The sequence below is a fragment of the Nicotiana attenuata genome, unplaced genomic scaffold (assembly GCF_001879085.1).
Source record: "Nicotiana attenuata strain UT unplaced genomic scaffold, NIATTr2, whole genome shotgun sequence".
In the NCBI taxonomy this organism is placed as follows: Eukaryota; Viridiplantae; Streptophyta; class Magnoliopsida; order Solanales; family Solanaceae; genus Nicotiana; species Nicotiana attenuata.
The window spans coordinates 55,315-76,074 of NW_017674802.1; the positions used below are offsets into that span (position 1 = coordinate 55,315).

The 20,760-nt window shown below is 35.9% G+C and overlaps 1 protein-coding gene and 2 long non-coding RNA genes across 4 annotated transcripts; 2 read left to right on the top strand and 1 right to left on the bottom strand.

The window, feature by feature from the left end:
• Positions 1-279: 279 nt before the first annotated feature.
• Positions 280-4,083, bottom strand: LOC109219292 (30S ribosomal protein S16-2, chloroplastic/mitochondrial-like). The gene is made up of 4 exons (XM_019383727.1): positions 3,942-4,083; positions 2,797-2,954; positions 2,628-2,673; positions 280-752 (listed from the first exon to the last, which is right to left on the bottom strand). The coding sequence occupies exons 2-4, from the start codon at positions 2,927-2,929 to the stop codon at positions 530-532; spliced, it is 402 nt and encodes a 133-aa protein (XP_019239272.1). The 5' UTR covers positions 2,930-2,954; positions 3,942-4,083; the 3' UTR covers positions 280-529.
• A 294-nt stretch (positions 4,084-4,377) lies between these two features.
• On the top strand, positions 4,378-5,236 carry LOC109219293. Its single transcript, XR_002066914.1, has 2 exons — positions 4,378-4,555; positions 4,870-5,236. It is a non-coding gene; the product is annotated as an uncharacterized LOC109219293 (long non-coding RNA).
• Positions 5,237-6,364: 1,128 nt separating this feature from the next.
• LOC109219294 lies at positions 6,365-7,602 on the top strand. Of its 2 annotated transcripts, none has more exons than XR_002066916.1 (2): positions 6,365-7,075; positions 7,157-7,602. It is a non-coding gene; the product is annotated as an uncharacterized LOC109219294 (long non-coding RNA). The 2 variants fall into 2 exon arrangements; XR_002066915.1 differs by having other exon boundaries at positions 6,380-7,075; positions 7,217-7,602.
• Positions 7,603-20,760: the final 13,158 nt, after the last annotated feature.

Here is a 20,760-nt window from a genome sequence, read left to right on the forward strand (position 1 = left end):
CTTATCCAGCAACATAAAGGCATCTTTACAAGATTCTCCGACAAAGCAACAATTTAATACTTGCCATTATACTAGTGCCAACTCAAAAACTGTACCTGACTAAGAAATATAATGGTTTTAGCTCATATCAGTACACTCAGCGCAAGCAGGGGACAAAAAGTATCATGTATGATTTTAACTCCAAAAACATCCATGCTTTTGGAAAGATGGATATTATTCCTAGTTCCTACTATCAATGTAAGAAATTCATCATCAGACTATCCTGCAACTTTTACTAGCTATTCTACATTATCCATTTATTACCATCAGAAAGCAAAAGGGGAAAGCAAAGGATGATACATGATCACATAGTTTCTAGAGACACAACAGCATATTTAACAATGATATGTCCTTGGATTTCAAATTTCAACCCCAGCAATCTAGAGCAACAAACAGATATTAGCCCTGTAATTATCACATATCAATAGATCACTATTGGAACAAACATTAGCTCTTCGAGTTGAATGTATAAAATATAACTAGTCGGGTCCTAAGCTTTGTCATCTCCATCAACTTCAGAACTAACTTTTTGATCAGCAACTTTGACACTTTTCGGTGCCATGACACGTCCAGTCATAGGATGAACTGGACGAGTGTCCCGCGGACCGCCTTTTTGTCCCATAGCTAGCATAGGTGGAGGAGGTAATACACCTGCTCGGAAAAGAAGACGCTCAACCGGTTCTGACGGCTGTGCACCAACGGATAACCAATATCTGCAGAACCGCAAAGATTAGGCAAACAATACATGATTGTGTCATCTTAATAGCTATCTGATGATCAGAGAGTATAAGAATCAACAAGGTCTTGCAGCAACTAAAAGCAAAGTCAGAGTATAACCATTTCCTTTGAGCCCTATTTTCCTTTTGGACCTTTGCAAGAGTAGCAAAATTAAGAAAGTTCATGAGACAGCAGCACAGTGCTACTGTAATTTCTAAAAATTGGAAGAAACAGGTCCTACAAATATCAGCTATAACTTTACTCCTGCTCGACCCAGCCAAAATGAAGTCTTCGACCAAAATAAAAGGTTTAAAAAGAGAAAGATAAACTAACAAGCGTCATTTCTTAATCTGCCTTTATGTGTTGCTGATAATTAGCCTTTCAAAATCGCAGCCACACGCTCCTAATTCCCCAGACAAAGTGTACAAACACATATCAACTTATTGCTTACATCCAGCACACTCAACAAATGAACCATTCTATCATGTTTATGGTCCGGTCCATGTCCCCCGTAACAGAATAAACAAGAGAGGATCTTTGATTATACAAAACACTTCACTCACATATGTTTCTCTTCATCAGCAGCAGGGCAAGTTCTACATGATTATTGTCAGTTAAAGTACACAGTGCAGCAAACCATTTATTTTCCCGTCGTTATTGGAAAACATCATTCCTAAAACTTAAAATAACACAAATCCTCTCTGTTGGTAGCAAAAAATCTCACAAACTTCTAAGACAGCAAACTGTTAACGAATACCCAGATGAGTTAGCATATCGTTCTATCCACTAGTTACGCTCTCAACAAAAGGTAGACATTAAATATCTCAGAAGAAAATTATAACCCAAGTACTCACAATTTTAAGTTTCTTTTATAAGTAAATAACTTCTTAGTGAAACGTCTAAGGAGATGCATCAAATATACAACCAAGTATATAAACCACCGCCCACCGGGAAAAAAGTGGCCATTTTATCAGCATTAGTCACATTAGAAATTCCCTAACCACTTAAAATTGCTCCATTCAATCAGACATCCCCTCTTATACACACACGTCATTGTTAGCAGCTCATGAGAAATTTTTGTACATGTTTTGCTACTGATCCAGGGATTTGATTTCTGCCTCATGCATCTTACAACAATCTTTTTTGGCCAGCGTATTCAGCCATTTCATATGCGACAATATTCATTTTGAAGGATTACCGACCAGATGAACAGAAATTTAAAGTTACAAGTTAGCAAAATTTATTTACCACACCCTTAGGCAAGTTGTCTTTTAAATTTATGTAGTTAGGGATAGTTTGTCCCTATAGACTCTCATGTCAAACTTTTGGACTTTGTCAGCTTTTTATCCTTAGCATAGGCCTCATTGCAACAGAGCTAACAAACTCTCACTTTTGCTATCATGCATCTACTTGATGCTATTTATAATACCACTTACTTCATCAAAACAAGTTAGCAAAATCTGTTTTACGTTACTACAATGTTATTCTTGATCCTACAGCTATAAACTAGTCCTAACCATTCGCATTCGTAGCCATTAAATTTTTCAATGATCCTGTAGATCAAACAAGCTTTACCTAGCTAGAAAAGCTATACCAATATCAAGCTTCCACATTTTGCATAAGCAGCCGAATTATCACCTTTAAGTAGTCTTACAATGTTCTTTGTCAGACAACAAAAGGTAAAAACACGATACATGAACTGAATATTTATCAATATATGATTGTCTAGTATCTACTATACCCATTAATTTTATCCATCTTATCTGAACTCTAATAAGAGACCAGAAAATGAAACTAAAACATCTCTAAATTATAAATATCATCATGTTGGGAATCATAACAAAAACAACAACTTCTGGAAATGTACTTACTTCACCCTGTCAAAATTAAGACCCATCCGTTTGCCACCATCTTGACCTATACAAATGAAAATTGTACAAGATATTCATCAACGACTCAAAAAAGTCCTATTGAAGAATAAGGTAGGTTGCTGCTTGACCTTGTCTAATTAAGCTCATATGTATCCCTCTTGAGGTTTACCTGGAAGAGGATTGTAGTAACCGAGGACTTCCAAGTGTTTGCCATCTCGGGGAGATCTACTATCCGCCGCCATTACTCTATAAAAAGGTTTGTTTTTGCATCCAAACCTCGACAACCGCAATCTTACCACCATTTTTCTCTTCTTCGCTCCAATCTTACTACAAAGATTTGAGTAATTTAATTCGAAGTTCTAGAATATTTCCTATGTTAAAAAGTAAATATTCTTTATTTTTTTAAAACCTTTTTTACACGGACTTTATACTTTTTTCTACAAAGTTCAAAATTATCTAAGTCAAAATATTATTACGTATTTTACAACACTTTTTGGGGCCTCAAAATTTTTGGGGCCTAAAGCGAAGGCTTTACTAGCCCCACCCTTGAGCCACCCGCGAAGATAAGTTGTATATTTCTAAGCATATAATCTGTTTGAAGATTGCAAAGATGTAGTAAATGGTATGATCTTAAACACAAAATAGGAAAACATTGAGGAAGTAAAGAAGCTATTCTTGAATAAACAAAAGAAAGCATGGTTCAATTATAGAACGTGTAACATATGACGAATAATTCAAGAGCAATAGCACTTAAATATTCAGAAAGCACTGAAATATAAATCTTACTTATGTATACATTATCCGAATTCTAGCCAAATATGAAACTATAGCCGCTCTAATTTCAACAACACAGAAATTCATTATCCGAATTCTAGCCATAGCAAAGTTTCTTAATTTTGGACGAGCTTTATAAACACCAATTAGGGTTTATATTTCAACTAGAGAAATTGAATTTCAGTCACTAATATGCAATTCTCGAAGAAAACATAAGAACGTTCAAAAGGGACAATATGAATCTGAGAAAAAAACATTGCTAACAATTTAGAACACGTCCCAATTAAGATTTACGATTTAGAGTATTGGGATGTCAACAAAATCAAGAAAAATTACAGAAATTCAGAGATTCAATCAAAATAGAATATCCAAAAATGAGAACAAGACACAAATAAGAGGCAAGCAAAACCTTCTAGTTTAGCCCCTTCTCAATCGTATTTTAAAAGGGGTTTTTTTAAACCCTAAACTCGAAACTGAAATTTACCATTAGAAAAGTGGAAACAAGATGGATAATTCCGAGTATAATTTTCAAAATCTTACCCAGAAAAAGATTCGGCGGCTGCTTGATCATTGAAGAGAGAGACGTGTGAAGGATGAAATTTGTATTGGGTTTACAAGAAATAGCCTGATGTCAAGAGAGAGAAAAGGAGAGGCGTGTATTTCGGAATTAAAGGTCTGACCGAATCAGACCCAACCAGACCTATAAAGACTTTTTAAAAATAATAAAAAAACACATACACTTAATGGGCTAAGATCTGGTTCTTCAGATCCAGACCCTCGTTAACTGCAAACAAATGAGGCCTAATATCTTCGATATTTGAAAGCCCACAAGACTCATGAAAGTAGCAAGCCCAGTCAAAACGTTGATACTGGAATTGAAAGCTCAATTCTGCATCTAAAAAAATGATAATTTTGCCTTGTTGTATCAAGCAACATATATAAAAACTAAAAAAGTCTACTGTTTCAAGCTATATATAATGACTCTATTGAAGTGGTGTATGCAGAGCAACATTATCATAGCTTTATCAAATAAACCTCTAAGTCAAAGGCAATGGCCATGAATTCTGAGAAAACTCTTCTGGCTACTATTATCATCTTTATGCTAGTTTTATCTCCAGCTGTTCCCAGCAATGCCGCCGGACTGACTCGTCGAGGTATATTAGTACTACTCCCTCCGTCTTATTTTATGTTGCACACTTTCTATTTTTGTTTATCCCAAAAAGAATGAAATCTTCTTCTGTATTTAGAAATAGTTTAATTTTAAAAATTTTATTTTATTCTGGTAAAATAATTTATAGTTATACAAACGTTTATGACTTGTTATAGACCATAAATTTCAAAAGTAATTTTTTCTTTCTTCAATTTTATGCTCAATTAAACAATATCACATAAATTGGAACGAATGAAGTATTGGACAACGTTAATTTACAACCATAAACAACTGACGATATGATCATAATTGGTGCAGAACTTGGTTTTAAGGAACCACCATGTAACAATTGCCACTGTTGCCAACCAAATACACCGTCCTGTTGTGTTTGCGCCTGTGCCGTTCCGTTTGCCGCCGCCGTCGACCGACCATGATATATGGACTTAAAGCAAGATGCCGAGAAGAGACTACGTGTGTGATGATTTCTACATAAGAATGAAATAAGAAAATAATTTGCTCGTGCAATTAATGCTTTTGGCAATATGTTTTGGGTGATTTGAATTTTTATCTGTGAGAATAATATTTCTCCTATTTTGTTTTGGGTTTCGTTTTTCACTTTCATGCAAAAGTGCTTGTCCTATTTGAAATTTCTCATTGATTAAATGCATTGAATTTGCAATTAAAAGATTTCTATTGTGAAATGGATGGACTGGACTTGTTCAAATTCTTCCAAAAAAAAAAAAAGAAGTCCAAATTTACCTATCTTTTGACTATGGTTTAAAATTATCCTTCAATTGGCCACGAACGTCCCAAAAATCAATACTCAATGTATGCTTGTTTTATCAAGTCAACTAAAAAATTTAGAATAGGTGCAAATACAGTACTATATTTTATGGTGCATTAACAATCATGTTATATAAAGAAGACATGCTTGTGATTTAATTTTCAAAATAAATTGAATGTCTAATTAACTTCCAGATAACTTTAGAACTTTGCCAAACCTCAAGGCTCAAGCTTGGATGAGATTCTAATTGTTACTCGAATACTACTATTCTCAACATAGGAGATACGGGCCTTTTGAGTTTAGGTTCGAGATTTTACCACAACTTATTTATTTAACCGTATCAAAATTAATTATTTTACTTATTTTGTAAATAAATTAATATATTTATAGGATTAGAGTCAAAGTTATTGAGTTCGAAAGAAAATCACTTGCCCTCTATGTCCGGCCCCAATTCTCATGTCCTTTTACATCTCAAACATTGAGTTTAGATTTATGATAATTGAACAATCTATATTTATGAGGAGAAAAGAGAAACAAATAAGTGATGTACTTGTTTGAATAAATGAAAGTAATGTGATTGAAAGTTTTGCAACTATTCCCTACCCCCACCCCCACCCCCACCCCCTCCCCCACCCCCAAAAAAATTGAAAAAAGAATTATATGGATGAAATGGTCTCTCACTTTTTGATATTATAAAGATAATCAATTAATTAAACAAGATTGCTTTTAAAATAAAAAAAGTCAACTTCTTGCGTGGAAATTTTTTAGCAGTATAAAATGCTATAAATCAGAATATTGTTAAAAGAGTTGAAAATCCGCCCAAACAAACTAGGTGTATTCGGTATATTTGAGAAGTTTTCTTGCTAAAAAGCCTAATCTGTCTAAATCAAGTAAAAAACTGAGAAAAGAATCAGACGTGTATGACAAAATATTTTATTTATAAACAGTTGCTAAGCAATACTATAATCTATTTAATTGTTTTCAAAAGATGAGTAAGAGAGTTTGAATTCAACTGAATATAACTTTAATAATATTGCTTAGCAGTCTATTTAATGTACTTTATGTTTCGCAAGACCAAGAGATAGCAGAAATAACTGGTAAGTTTGACAACACTACAAAAGTCTAAAAACAACGCATTTTTTTTTACTTTGCATTCAAATTGCTGACTTTTCAATCATTTCATTTTTTTAAAGATAAGCTTACATAGTCTCCAATTGCATTACTTATAGCAAATCAAATTAAGTTGAACAGATTCTCCAATATCGTTAACTTGTAATTAGTCAACGGTGGCGGAGCCAGAATTTCACCGAGAGGTGTCAAAATATAAAAATATAGATATACCGAAAAAGTTTAGGGGAGTAAACGAATATTAAATATAAATAAAACAAAAAAATTTATCTAACAATACAATGTAATGTTTCGGCAAAAGGATATCGTTTGACACCCCTTGGTTGAATGTGGCTCGCCACCGAATAGTCAAGTCAACCTTGAGCTTGGTTAGTGAGAACACACAGTTGGTCAATTTTCCTTTTGCTAGTTTTGCAGTATAAAATAACCCTACTACTGCTACTTATTTCATTAATTCATCTAATTAAAGGCTAATTTCTAGCTATTCTTCTCATTACACCATGGCAACCATAACTCCTAGATCTATTATAGTCATGATGTTTGTTTTCATTGGTTTAGTTTTATCTCCTGGAATCCAAGAAGGCGTTGCTGCTCGTTCCATTGTGTACAGAGGTAATTAATCATACATATACATCAATAAATATTGTACTAGATCTGTTTCTTTTGTTTAATTTTTCGGATTCAAATATGGAGAAGTACTTGTGACGAGACCTATATGTCCTGCTTGTGTGTGTTGTCAACCTCCACCACCAGGATCTTGTTGCAGATGTTGCCCTTCTCCTATCAATTCTCAGTCAAACAATGGCACGCCTTAATGGACATGTTTTCCTGCAGACAGAGGCGGATCTAAGATTTAAACTTGATGAGCTTAATCTTCGATGTTTTTAGAGTAAACTCATTAGAATTTTGATATTATTAGTTTATACGTGAGGCGAAAAAAAGTGTTACACATACACTTCACTGCACGAGCTTTGGATCATTGGATGCATCAATACTGATCCAGGATAAACATAATGTAATAAATTTTCGTATGTTTTTGTCCCAAATTTGGAATGACCTGGTGTTTGTCCATTTTGTATCTTCTTGGTCATAATCAACAAGTTAGCTTGCTGTTATCAAATACCCTGAAGTATCGTTAAGAATTTCGTGTAATACTAAACCAATAGGATCCAACTCCTCGCCATTTCTCTTTTCTCCATTTTTCCCAAGTTCTTGTTTAGATTAGGGACACATGGCATAAGTTAGAATTAATGGCTAAAATTAATTGATTAAAGCAAAATCCTAACCATGGTTTAAATAATTATTAACTTGTTCATAAATATATTAAAAAATTCTCTCTCTTGTAGAAATTGTTCAGTATATTTTTTTGTTGGAATCAAATTTAAAACTTTTTTCACTTGAAGTGGGGCTTCATTGTTAAAGAATTGTAATTGCTTTAACAATTTTTTCATATTCCATACACAATTCAGTGTGTATGGAATTACATGATGCCCTTTTTGTTTTTGGTTTTGTGGAGTCCAAGTAAAAAATAGACATCAAATTGCTTCATCTAGAATTTCATTACTACTTAAAGAGTTGTTCAGTGTAATTTTATTTTGGTTGGAATCAAAGTTAAAAATCTCTTTTGAGACGATGTAATTGTTTAACCAAAAAATAGAATTTTCACTAAAGCTATATTTTAGAAGAACACGGGTTACTGATAATCGCAATAAATAAAAGAGAATAATTTGAATAGCCAGAATATAATTGAATAAAGCAAGTAAACCAAAGTATATTCAGATGATTTTTCGTGTCCTTACAATTGTTCAGTCTTCTCCTTTTATAGCTATCTTAGATGTAAGTGCCTTGCTTTGGTCATAATAAGGTTATTATGGGCAATAAATGACATTGAATGCTACGTTACATAATCATTACATTTAAGACAGATTCTCTAGCGTTTTCAGCATTTAATGCTTATCAAATATTGTATTGGACCCTCGTATGCTGTCAGATTCATTCCTTCTGATTCTCGGATATAAATGACTTAAATAGGTATGGGCGCCGTGTTACTTGTCTGATGTCCTGTGCCTCTTCCTCTTTCCTTGCTCGTATCTGTTGTAACTCCTGACTCATGGTTAATTGCGATTCTTTGACCATTTGACTAATCCACGTGTCTTGACACGTCACCTTTATATATAAATATAATTTTTCCCAATACAGATAGTCCCCCCACTTTCCATTTATTCATCAGTTGAATATTTGGGAAGTGGATTCCATTAAAAGAGAATTTTTCTCACCATTAATGCTCTGATAGAATTGACGCTTCAATTGTCACTTCCATTTAATGCGTTTTTACACGTGTCATCCTCTTATTACCTTTACAGTTTTGCAGCACTTTCTTAGGCTTTCTTTTCGGCTTCCCTGTTCACGAAGTGTTAGTTATCATTATTATGGTCCTTCCATCATTGTACTTTTTCTTTTTGTCGGTTGTCCATCAATATAAATATAACTTATTTTCTTGTCTTTTACCACATAAAGCGTATTGAACACTTCAATTCTTCAAATCTCTATTCACTTCTTTTTTACTTCAATCTTCTTCGCCATGACTTCATCAAATCCTAACCCTAGAAGAACTCCTATTTTAGATAACTTCCCCAATGCTCCCATTAAGCATAGAAGAGGTGGTAGACTTCGTAGCTTAGGGTCTGCTCGCGGTGGTAGCACATCCACGCCTTCTTCTAGTTCTGGTCCCTCTTCTAGAACTAGAGGTTCCCTTTCTCAAAGGTCTTCTTCTAGGAACAAAGAACCCTCTGAGCCTTTAGTTGAAGAGATAGTCCCAACAGAGCTATCTTTTCATCATGATAGGGAATCTCTTAGGAACCAAATTGCCACTTTAGATCGTGCCGATGCTTTCCCTACTCAAATTACAGAAATTCTAGCTCCTATAGTTCGCAAGGACTGTTACTGGAGTGATGATGTTCCCATTATCATTCCTAATACAAATCAGAGGATCACTTCATACATGATTGGATTCTCTTTTGTTTGTACATACCCTTTTACTCTAGGGTTCAAACCAGCCATTGACCCGGTCATTCTAGATTTTTACCGTTTTTTCAACGTTTGTTTGGGTCAAATCGGTCCAATTGTATGGAGGGATGTCGCCTGTTTGTGCACAATTTAACTCAAGCACAAGAAGAGCTTCGAGTCTCTGCTGATAAAGTTCGTGCTTTAGAGAGCTCTCATGTTTCTCTTCAAGCTTCTTGTAACTCCGCCTTGGCCGAAAATGAAGAGCTCAAGAATGAGGTGGCTGCTTGGGAAAAGGATTATGATATCCTTGAAGAAAAATTTGATGTTGAGGTAATTTGGGCTTTTTTGAATTCACGTCGTGATACCCTAACTGAAGCTGGTCAAGAAAACTTCGACCTGGAGTCAGAATTAGCTAAGGTTAATGAAACCATTGAACAAGCTCAGCAAACACAGGACTTTCCTTCTCCCGTGATTGAAGCTCCCATGGTTGAAGCTCATACGGGTATTGATCTTCTTCGAGCCCAATCAAACCTACTGCCACAAGCCAGGTTGAAACCACATCTGCTGATGCTCTTGCTCAAGTTGAGCCTGTTGCTGTGAATCAAGATCAACCTGCAACCGTTGATGCTCCTGTTCAAGTTGAGCTCGTTGCTGTTGATGCATCTTCTTCAGTTCCCACATCTTCTTAGTGAAAAATTTACATTGTCTTGAATTCATTCTTTTTTGCAGGCACCACTTTGGAAAGTTGTGTTAGAAACCCTTGGCTTCATTTGGGTTTATTTTGGAACGCAAGTCCCCAAGTCTTTTATGGGGAAGTTTGTATAAATAATTTCATAGTTTTATGACTAAGTTTGTACTTAGTCTTAAGTATTTAAGAAGTTTTCTGTGTTATTATCTTAAACTTCTATTTATTTTATTCTTGTCTTTATTTCTAAGGACTTATAGAATAATCTGCATTTTTGTTCTTTAGAAAATGCTTTTGTTAACTTCATGAATAGCTAAAGTAAACATGAGTTTTATAAAAGAGGGCCCTTTTATATTTCGACACTTAATGAAGAAGACGTCTCAACTTCATAATGGTGTTAACATACGATAAAGAAAAGGAACACACATGTTTCTTTTGCAATAACATTGACAAATTTTTATTTGAACTTTGTCTAGTTTTGAAGAACTCTTTACATGTATTTGAATTACATCTATAACTTTCTCGTAACTGTTTTTCTTGTAACAGATTTATAATTAGATTACAAACACGAGGTTTTTCTTCATAACCCGTTTCAGAATAATAAAAACACGAGGTTTTTCTTTATAACTCGTTTTAGTACATGGCTTTTAGCCTCACTACAGTAGAGATTTCTTTGGCCTTGGCTCGTGACTTCGTAACTTTTACTCTGCACTTGACTTTTTCAGGCTTGATTTCTCCTCAATCTTCTTTGCCTTTTTTATAACACATACTCGTGTGTATTATGTAGTCCCCCAAGTGTTTGAGCGTTGAAGTATGAAGCCTCGAGCACTTGATTGTTTCTCTCTTTTGGTCCTTTTCCTGAAAAGGAAAAACATACGGGACTCGGAGGTGCGATTTTAGATGAAGATTGCCTAACCCTTTTATATTTCTATCAGAATAATTGTAACACTAGGCCAGGAATTTTAGTTTATTCCGGGTGCTTTACAGGTCGTGACTCATCATTTAGTTCGGGTTAGTTTATTGCCTAGCATCTAAAATCGTTAGTAAAATTTTAACAATTCAAAAAATAAATGAAAAATGGTGATACCTGACCGTGGGTATTCCTTAGAAATAATATCTCTTCAAATGAACAACATTCCAATGTGAAGGTAGTATTTTGCCATCCATTGTCTCCAATTCATATGCTCCCTTTCCTGCAATATCACGAACTCTATAAGGTCCTTCCCAAGTTGGACTTAGTTTACCCGCGTTGGCTGCATTTGTAGACTGGAAAACCTTTTTAAGTACGAAGTCCCCAACTTTAAAGAATCTGAGGCGTGCTTTCCTGTTGTAATATCGTTCTACGACTTGTTCTTGCGCTGCCATTCTTATTAATGCAGCTTCTCTCCTTCCTTCAAGTAAATCTAGATTGACCCGCATCTCCTCATCATTAGATTCTTGTGTCGCTTGTGTGAACCATGTGCTTGGTTCTCCTATCTCAACTGGAATTAAAGCCTCAGCTCCGTAAACCAATGAAAATGGTGTTTCCCCTGTGCTCGTTTTCGTTGTTGTGCGATACGCCCATAAAACACCAGGTAGCACCTCTGGCCAATTTCCTTTTCATTCTTCCAAACGCTTCTTTAAATTATTGATAATAACCTTGTTTGTTGACTCTGCTTGCCCATTGCCTACCGGATGATAAGGTGTGGACGTAATCCTTTTAATTTGCCAACTTTGAAAAAATTCTGTGATTTGAGCTCCTATAAACTGAGGACCATTATCACATACGATCTCCTTTGGTATGCCAAATCGGCATATGATGTTTCGCCAAATAAAATCTTTGACTTCCTTTTCTCGTACATGTTTGAAGGCTCCTGCCTCTACCCATTTAGTAAAATAATCAGTAAGTACGAGCAGAAATTTTACCTGTCCTTTTGCTTGTGGTAATGGACCCACGATATCCATTCCCCATTTCATGAATGGCCATGGTGAGATGACCGGATGTAATAATTCCGAGGTTCTATGCATGTTGTTACCGTACCTTTGACATTTATCACATTTGGCCACGAAACTTTCCTCTTCTTCTTCTATTTTTGGCCAGTAGTAACCTGCCCTAATTAAGGTTCTTACCAATGATCTTCCTCCGGCGTGATTTCCACAATGCCCCTCGTGTATTTCCCTCATTACGTACTCTGTTTGAGAAGGTCCAAGGCATCTAGCTAAGGGGCCACCGAACATTTTACGATATAGGTTGCCTTTATTTAAACAGTAGCGAGCAGCCTTTTTTCGAAGTGCATGGGCTTTTTTCTTGTCATCAGGGACGGTTCCATACTGCAAAAAAGCAACAATCTCGTTCCTCCAATCCCAAGTTAAATTATTAAAATTTACCTCATTCTTGTCAGGGTCGAGAACTGAATGAAATAAATGAATAACTGAGGTGTTTGCATCACTTGCTACATCAGCTACAGATGTGAGATTAGCTAAGGCATCTGCCTCGAGATTTTCATCCCTTGGTACTTGCATAACTTTCTAGGTTTGAAACTGCTTTATTAATTCCCGTACCTTATCCAAATATTGTTGCATCCTTGCTTCCCTGGCTGCATAAGTCCCCAGCATTTGATTAACCACGAGTTGTGAATCGCTTTTGATTATAGTCTGATATATGCCAAGTTCTCGTGCCAATTCTAAGCCTGCAATCACAGCCTCATACTCTGCCTCATTGTTAGTTATAGAATGACATTTGATAGCTTGTCAAATGGTTTCACCCGTAGGTGGTACTAAAACAATCCCTAAACCTGCACCTTTTACGTTAGATGAACCATCAACGAATAAAGTCCAAGTTCCTGGATTAGCTCCATTGAGCACCTGTAATTCTTTTTCTGCTTCTAATTACATCGCGTGGCTAAAATCAGCCACGAAATAGCTAACACTTGCGATTTTATAGCAGTTCTAGGTTGGTACGCGATTTCGTATTCACTTAACTCTATTGCCCACTTAGCCAACATGCCTGATAATTCATGCTTATGTAATATATTACGCAAAGGGTAGGCGGTTACTACAGCAATGGGATGACACTGAAAGTAAGGCCTTAATTTCCTAGATGCCATGATTAATGCGAGTGCAAGCTTTTCCAATTGGGGATACCTCGTTTCCGCATCTAACAAAGATTTACTAACATAATAGATAGGGGATTGTTTACCTTGTTCTTCTCGAACCAAAACCGCACTTACCGCTACTTCTGAAACAGCAAGGTAAATGAGCAATCTTTCCCCAACCTTTGGTTTTGCTAGCAACGGTGGATTTAATAAGTATGCTTTCAAATTCCTGAGTGCTTGTTGACATTCCTCATTCCATTCGAAATGATCTTGCTTTTTAAGGGCTGAAAAGAATTTAAAACATCTCTCTGATGATTTAGAAATGAATCTTCCCAAGGCTGCAATCCTCCCTGTTAATCTTTGAACTTCTTTCTTGCTCGAAAGTATATCAGGGATTTCCTCAATGGCCTTAATCTGTGCAGGATTCACCTCAATACCACGGTTAGAAACAAGAAAACCTAAAAATTTACCTGATGCCACACCAAATGCACATTTTTCAGGATTTAACTTCATGTTATATTTTCGCAAAATTTTAAAGGTTTCAGATAGATGCGATATATGATCTCCTGAATGCTGAGTTTTAACAAGCATATCATCTATATATACCTCCATAGTTTTTCCCAAATGCTCTTGAAACATTTTGGTAACTAACCTCTGATACGTTGCTCCTGCATTCTTTAGACCAAAGGGCATTACTTTATAACAGTAAGTCCCCCTGTCTGTTATGAAGGAAGTTTTTTCTTCATCTCCTGGATCCATTTTAATCTGATTATACCCTGAATATGCATCTAAAAAACTTAATAGTTCATGACCTGCAGTTGCATCAATCAATTGATCTATGTGTGGCAGTGGAAAAGAATCTTTAGGGCAGGCTTTATTAAGATCTGTGTAATCTACGCAAACCCGCCACTTACCGTTCTTTTTTGGAACTACAACAGTGTTGGCTAACCAGTTAGGATACTTTACCTCACGAATAGAGCCAATTTTTAGCTAATTTTTGTACTTCTTCTTGAATCACCCGATTCTTGAAAGTTCCTTGCTTTCTTTCTTTTGCTTGACTGGAGAATATGAGGGATCTTCATTTAGTTTATGAGTCATCACCTCCGGTGGTATCCCTGTCATGTCAGTATGGGACCAAGCAAAACAGTCTGCGTTAGCTTTTAAAAATTCAATTAACTTACCATTCACCTCCGGACTAAGATTGGCTCCTATATACACTTTTCTCTCCGGCCAGTGTATAAACAAAACCACAGCCTCCAGCTCTTCTATCGTCGTTTTGATGTTTTCATTTTCCTCTGGTCCTTGAATGGAATCGGGCCTTGAATCTACATCTGTTTGTTCTTGTTCAGTTGAGGTTGACGCTATATTATCCCCAACTGACTTCTGTAATTGCTATTTTTCTTTACCCTTCGTACTTGAATCTGCCACGGAGTTGATGTTCCTAGATGTCTGTTGATCTCCCCTGATTTGACATATTCCCCATGGCGCTGGAAATTTAATGACTTGATGCAAGGTTGAAGGAACAACGTCCATTTCGTGGATCCATGGTCTCCCAAGAATCATATTGTAAGCCATCTCCATGTCTACTACCTAGAACTTTGTATCTTTGACGACTACTTCAGCAAATGTGGTGAGCGTTACCTCTCCTTTCGTAACGACACTAGAATTATCAAACCCAGATAGAGTATGTGCCTTTGGTATTACTTTTTCTTCAGCTTGCATCTCACGTAATACTCTTAATAAAATAATATTTACGGAACTACCTGGATCAATCAAAACTTGTTTTACATTAGTATCGTATACAATTAAGGATATTACCAGTGCATAGTTATGAGGAGTTAACACGCTGTCTGCATCTACATCACTGAATGTAATGTTGTCTTCTTCTAAAACTTGCCGCACCCGTTTTCCTTGGGTAATTGTTACTTTGGAAATTTTGTTAGCAGCAGTATATGATATACCATTGATGTCTTCACCCCCACTTATAACGTTGACAGTTCTTTTGGGAGAATGTGGTTTTGGAGGCTCCTGCCTGTTCTTCATATATGCTTGTTTACCTTTTTCACTAAATAACTCAGTGAGATTCCTTGTTTTAACAAATGATCAACTTCACCCTGCAAAAAACCTGCAATATGCTGTTTTATGTGCCCATGATCGTTATGAAAAATTCGCACACAATGATCAGGGTTTCGTCTGTTTGGAATTTGATCTCTATTTCCTTGGGCCACCGTACCTTATCTCCCATGCTTCTTAAAACAGCCACGAGTTCAGAAGTGCTCACCGTGGGAAATTATTTACGGCCAAGAACCTTGCCTTTAGACCTTCATCATTGTCTCGTGGCTCACGTGCGCTTCGGTCACTCCCAAATCTTGATGATGAGCCTGATTCTCTATTCCTTGATCTGTGATCGTACCTCTGATTATCCTGTTTTGACCGTGAGTCTCTTCCGCAGGTCCCATGTATGGCTCGTACCTGTTTTTACTGGACCTTTTTTCGTTTTCAGCCCGTCTTAAGCTTACCTTTTCTTCTTTTTGATGTCGTGAAATAATATCTTCTTCAATCCTCAATTTTGTGCTATAACGATTGTAAACATCATTCCATGTTGTAGCTGGGAATTCTCGAAGGCTTTCCTTGAGTCGCCTCGTAGCTTCTGAGCTTTTTTCATTCAAATTGCTCGTGAATGCTATAGCTGCCCAGTTATCCGGTACACGTGGCAATGTCATTCTTTCACGATGAAATCTGTCCACAAATTCCCTAAGCAATTCTGAGTCCCCTTGTTTGATCTTGAAAATATCTTCCATTCCTTTTTCGACTTTTTGGGCTCCCGAGTGTGCTTTGATGAAAGAATCTGCAAGCTCAGCAAAAGAATTTATAGAATTTTCGGGTAAAAGAGAATACCATGTTAGTGCACCTTTAGTGAGTGTTTCACCAAATTTTTTGACTAATACAGATTCGATCTCCTGCTTAGTCAAATCATTGCCTTTTACGCCTGTTGTGAACGCAGTCACGCGGTCTCACGGGTCTGTTGTTCCATCGTATTTTGGCATCTCAGGCATTTTGAATTTCTTTGGGATTGGAAGGGGAGCAGCACTTGGCTTCCAAGGTTGTTGTGAATATTTATCCATATCTACCCCTTTGATCACTGGTGGCACCCCGGGTATTTGCTCTATGCGGTCATTTTGCTCCTTGAGCTGTTTCTGCAATGTTAGTACTAAATTCTGTAAATTAGAATTAACTAAATTACCTAGTTCTCCCTCCCGTGAGTCGTTGGGGGTTCCACTACTACCTGAATTAACGAGTCCGGAACGAGGGTTCTCTAGAGTATTGTTATTTGGTGTGGGTGTAGGTGGTGCAGCAGGTAATTGGCTAACAAAAGCCTGAAGAGCTTTATTGACTTGAGAAGCAATAAGTTTTTGTAAAGCCTCATCCATAGTTTCAACTTTCTCGAATTGAGCTTGTCCATCTGTATGAGACCCATCAGGAGTGCCTTCACGAGACCGCCTGGAGAACCTTGCGGAGAAGTAATCAGTACGTTGTTGTTCTGTGGATCTCCCTGAAGTTGCTGGGTTGTTTGATTTTCTTGGTTTCCTTGAATGTTGTCATTGTGTTTCGACATGGTTGACGCAACAAGGAAAGTTAGGTTAAAATAAAATGGATTATCAGATTCCCGGTAACGGAACCAATTTGTTTAACCAAAAAATAGAATTTTGAATAAAGCTATATTTTAGAAGAACACGGGTTACTGATAATCGCAATAATATATAAAAGAGAACAATTTGAATAGCTAGAATATAATTGAATAAAGCAAGTAAACCAAAGTATATTCAGATGATTTTTCGTGTCCTTACAATTGTTCAGTCTTCTCCTTTTATAGCTATCTTAGATGTAAGTGCCTTGCTTTGGTCATAATAAGGCTATTATGGGCAATAAATGACATTGAATGCTACGTTACATAATCATTACATTTAAGAAAGATTCTCTAACGTTTCAGCATTTAATGCTTATCAGATATTGTATTTGGACCCTCGTATGCTGTAAGATTCATTCCTTCTAATTCTCGGATATAAATGACTTAAATAGGTACGGGCGCCGTGTTACTTGTCTGATGTCCCGTGCCTCTTCCTCTTTCCTTGATCGTATCTGTTGTAACTCCTGACTCATGGTTAATTGCGATTCTTTGACCATTTGACTAATCCACGTGCCTTGACACGTCACCTTTATATATAAATATAATTTTTCCCAATACAGTAATAATGCTAATAGGGATTTTGTCTTGTCGAAGTAGGAAATGAGTTAAAATATAATATTAGATGTGTAATAGTTCATATTCAAAAGGAAATGGAATGAAATGTAGATACGTTATAACGATTGTTTTTACTTGGACTCATGAAAGACAAAAATTACTTTGATTCCAACAAAAAAATATTCTGAACAATTTCTACAAGAGAGAGAATTTTTTAACATATTTATGGAGAAGTTGTTAATTATTTAAACTATGGTTAGAATTTTGCTTTAATTAATTAAATCTTAGCCATTAATTCTAACTTATGCCATGTGTCCCTAATCTAAACTAGAACTTGGGGAAAATGGAGAAAAGAGAAATGGAGAGGAGTTGGATCCAGACCAATAAATGCATGATATCTGTTTGCATATAGACTTTTATCACTTAATTATAGTTAACCATGATATGTTAATATGATTTGATATAAATAGCAGAGTATTGATAAGTATTTACCTAGCTGATCTGCCTTCACTGTTACCACTACGACACCTTTGCAAGGTTTGAGTTTGCTTAGCGCCTGTTTAGCGATAGAGTCCAGAGAGCATCTATATATATAAACTTTTATGAAGAAGTTCCCACAGACTTGAATTTTAGGCATTGTGTCGATATAAATTTATACTCTTATAAAATAAGCATATAATTTGAACTAGTCTGGAAACTATTCAACCAAAAAGTATTAAGCTCTTTTTAGTTAAATCAATTTAAAGAATGGATAAGGGGTAAATCATTGTTGATACCCAATTTTTCCCTAGGTATTTTTTTTATACTCAAAATACTATCAAAATGACATATATATGCATATATGAGCATATCCAAGTGTTTTGGTATTTTTTCAAGTTTTTTTTTTTTAAAAAAAAGATTTTTAAAACCAATTTATTGTCTATTTTAATACTACAAAATTCAATAATTATTCCCAAAATTATCATTTTGGTGAATAATTCATTTTTATTTCTCATGTTTATACTAAAATATAGTTTAAATAAATTTTGCATATTTTTTTACACATTTGTTTGGAAATTTTAAAGCTAAATTGCATATAATTGCAATTATAGCCTATTTTACAATTAATTGAATTTTATACTTATAAAATTATTTTCATTATTTTTAGATTAATATTTATACATTATTAATTAGTTCAGTATTTTTAGTTTGTTTTTAAAATCATTTTAACTATTTTTATAAAATAAAAAGGGAGAACTAGGCTATTTAACATGTAGCCTCATCTCATTACAATTATGGCCCATTCAGATTTCAATTCTAACCCCAAATTTCCCAGCCCAATTTCAACTTAGACCCAACCCACACCCAATTCAATTACCCGGTCCAGCTCCGATCTAATCTGAGCCGTTGATCAAATGAGATCAACGGCCCAGATTTTATTTCCTAAATTAAATCCCAACTACCCTCCCTCGACTCCTCATTTTTCACGAGACTCTCTCTCTCTCTCTTGATCTCTTGCTCTCCCTTCTCTCTAGAACCTTCTGGTTCTCTCTTCTTCTCCGATGAATCCACCGCCTCTCCGGCCACCTCCAGCCTCACCTCTCTCGACCACCAGCCGCCGTGAAACCTTGTTTTGTTGATTCCCTCTATCTTCGAGACCCCAGAAGCCCCACCATACAAGATGGTCACCGGAAGCTTTGCCTGGTTCGTCTCCGGCCATTCTCCGATGGGTTTTGGTTTGATGGTGCTACGAACACCATTATTAACGAGTTTCACAGCCAGGTTTCTTACCTCTCATTGGTTTCTTAAGAAACTCTAATTTCTACCTAGACCTCTTAAATCTCTGTCTTTTTAACGATTTTTAACTTACTCTTTTGTGTTTTACGCTACTCTCTACTCGATCTTTACGATTGCTCAAGTTTTCAACGTTTTGTTCTTCTTTTTAAAACTAGGGTTTCTGAACCTCTTTCGAAATCACTATATCTTCTGATTTTTTTCTAGTACTATATGTTTGTGTTTGTATTTCTGCTTGTTTGTGTGATCTTCTGGGTTATTCCCCAATTTCTATGCTTTAATTTTGTTCTAACGTTCCACTGATTCTGTGATCTCTTACTTAGGGTTCTTTGGTTTTTTGCCTATTGTGTTTAAATAGGTCTAATTCTTTTCTATTTACTAAATGTTCTGCCGATTCTGTGCATCTCTTCGAATCCCTGATTTTTGTATATGATTTCTTTGGAGGTTTTCCACTGATTTGAGTCACTTCCTTGTTTGTGAGATGCTTTCCTTACTTGGTGCTGATCCCCTGTGATTTTCAATCTCGTCCGTGACTTCCTGAACCAATTTTTTCAAAATCAATCTGTAATCCGGCTGTTTATGTGCACAATATACTTTTATTTTACTTTCCTTACTTGTAATTATTTTGTACTTAGTCCCTATTACATGCATCATGCTATTCCTGTAAGAAAGTATCAGTCTTGCAAAAAATCTTCCTTATTTGATGCAATTTGTACCGTTTGAGCTATGACTCCCTAATTAAGGGAAGTCCGAGTCTTTAATTGATTCTAATAGGTACTCATTCCATAATTGTAATCAATCTATACGTATTATCTTATTTTTCACTTATTTTCAAAACTATAAATGCCCTACCCTCTCTTTAGCAGACACATGAACAAAAAAATTCATTTGTTCTCAACTTTCTCTTACACACATAAGCATACTCAGTGTTCTCTCTTGTTTTCTGCACATCCTCTCTCACTTTCCCTATTGACTACTGATTACTCAGTCGGCTGAAAGCCAAGGCCGAGTGATTTTGGGGCTGCTCTACTATTCTACTGCTCTATACATTGCTACTTGCTTGGTCTGCATACTACTGCTCACTTCCCTGCACACCACTGCTCTATATTATCTCATCCTTGACTGGTCTGCCCTCTATTTGATCTACAGCTTCCAAAACAATATGCTTTTATAATACTGCACTTTATTTTGTTTCTTCTATGCTTTTACTTATGGTTCTGCTGTTCTTATTGCAACTAACATGCCCCTGTGTTAGTTCATTAATGTGACTATCCTTCTCTTAATTCAGCATGCCTACTGATTTGCTTAATGCATGTTCTCCCCTACCCCCAGTACATTGTCAGCATGTAATCCTGAGCCTTTTTGGTTGAAACCTGGTGTGACTGTCTAAGTGTCATAAAATGTTGTCTGTGTTCCTACATGTGAACTAATTGTCCCCATTCCCCTTTTTCCCTGTTTGTGTTTACTTCCCTGAACTATATGTGGTATTTTGGTTCTGAGGTTGTCAGAATTGTCA

What these genes read in the sequence shown, in the direction of transcription:
- LOC109219292 (XM_019383727.1), bottom strand. Translation starts at nt 2,929, where the DNA reads ATGGTGGTAAGATTGCGGTTGTCGAGGTTTGGATGCAAAAACAAACCT. An exon ending in TTACTACAATCCTCTTCCAG is followed by an intron (nt 2,674 to 2,796) that starts GTAAACCTCAAG and finishes TCATTTGTATAG; the next exon opens with GTCAAGATGGTGGCAAACGG. An exon ending in CTTAATTTTGACAGGGTGAA is followed by an intron (nt 753 to 2,627) that starts GTAAGTACATTT and finishes GCGGTTCTGCAG; the next exon opens with ATATTGGTTATCCGTTGGTG.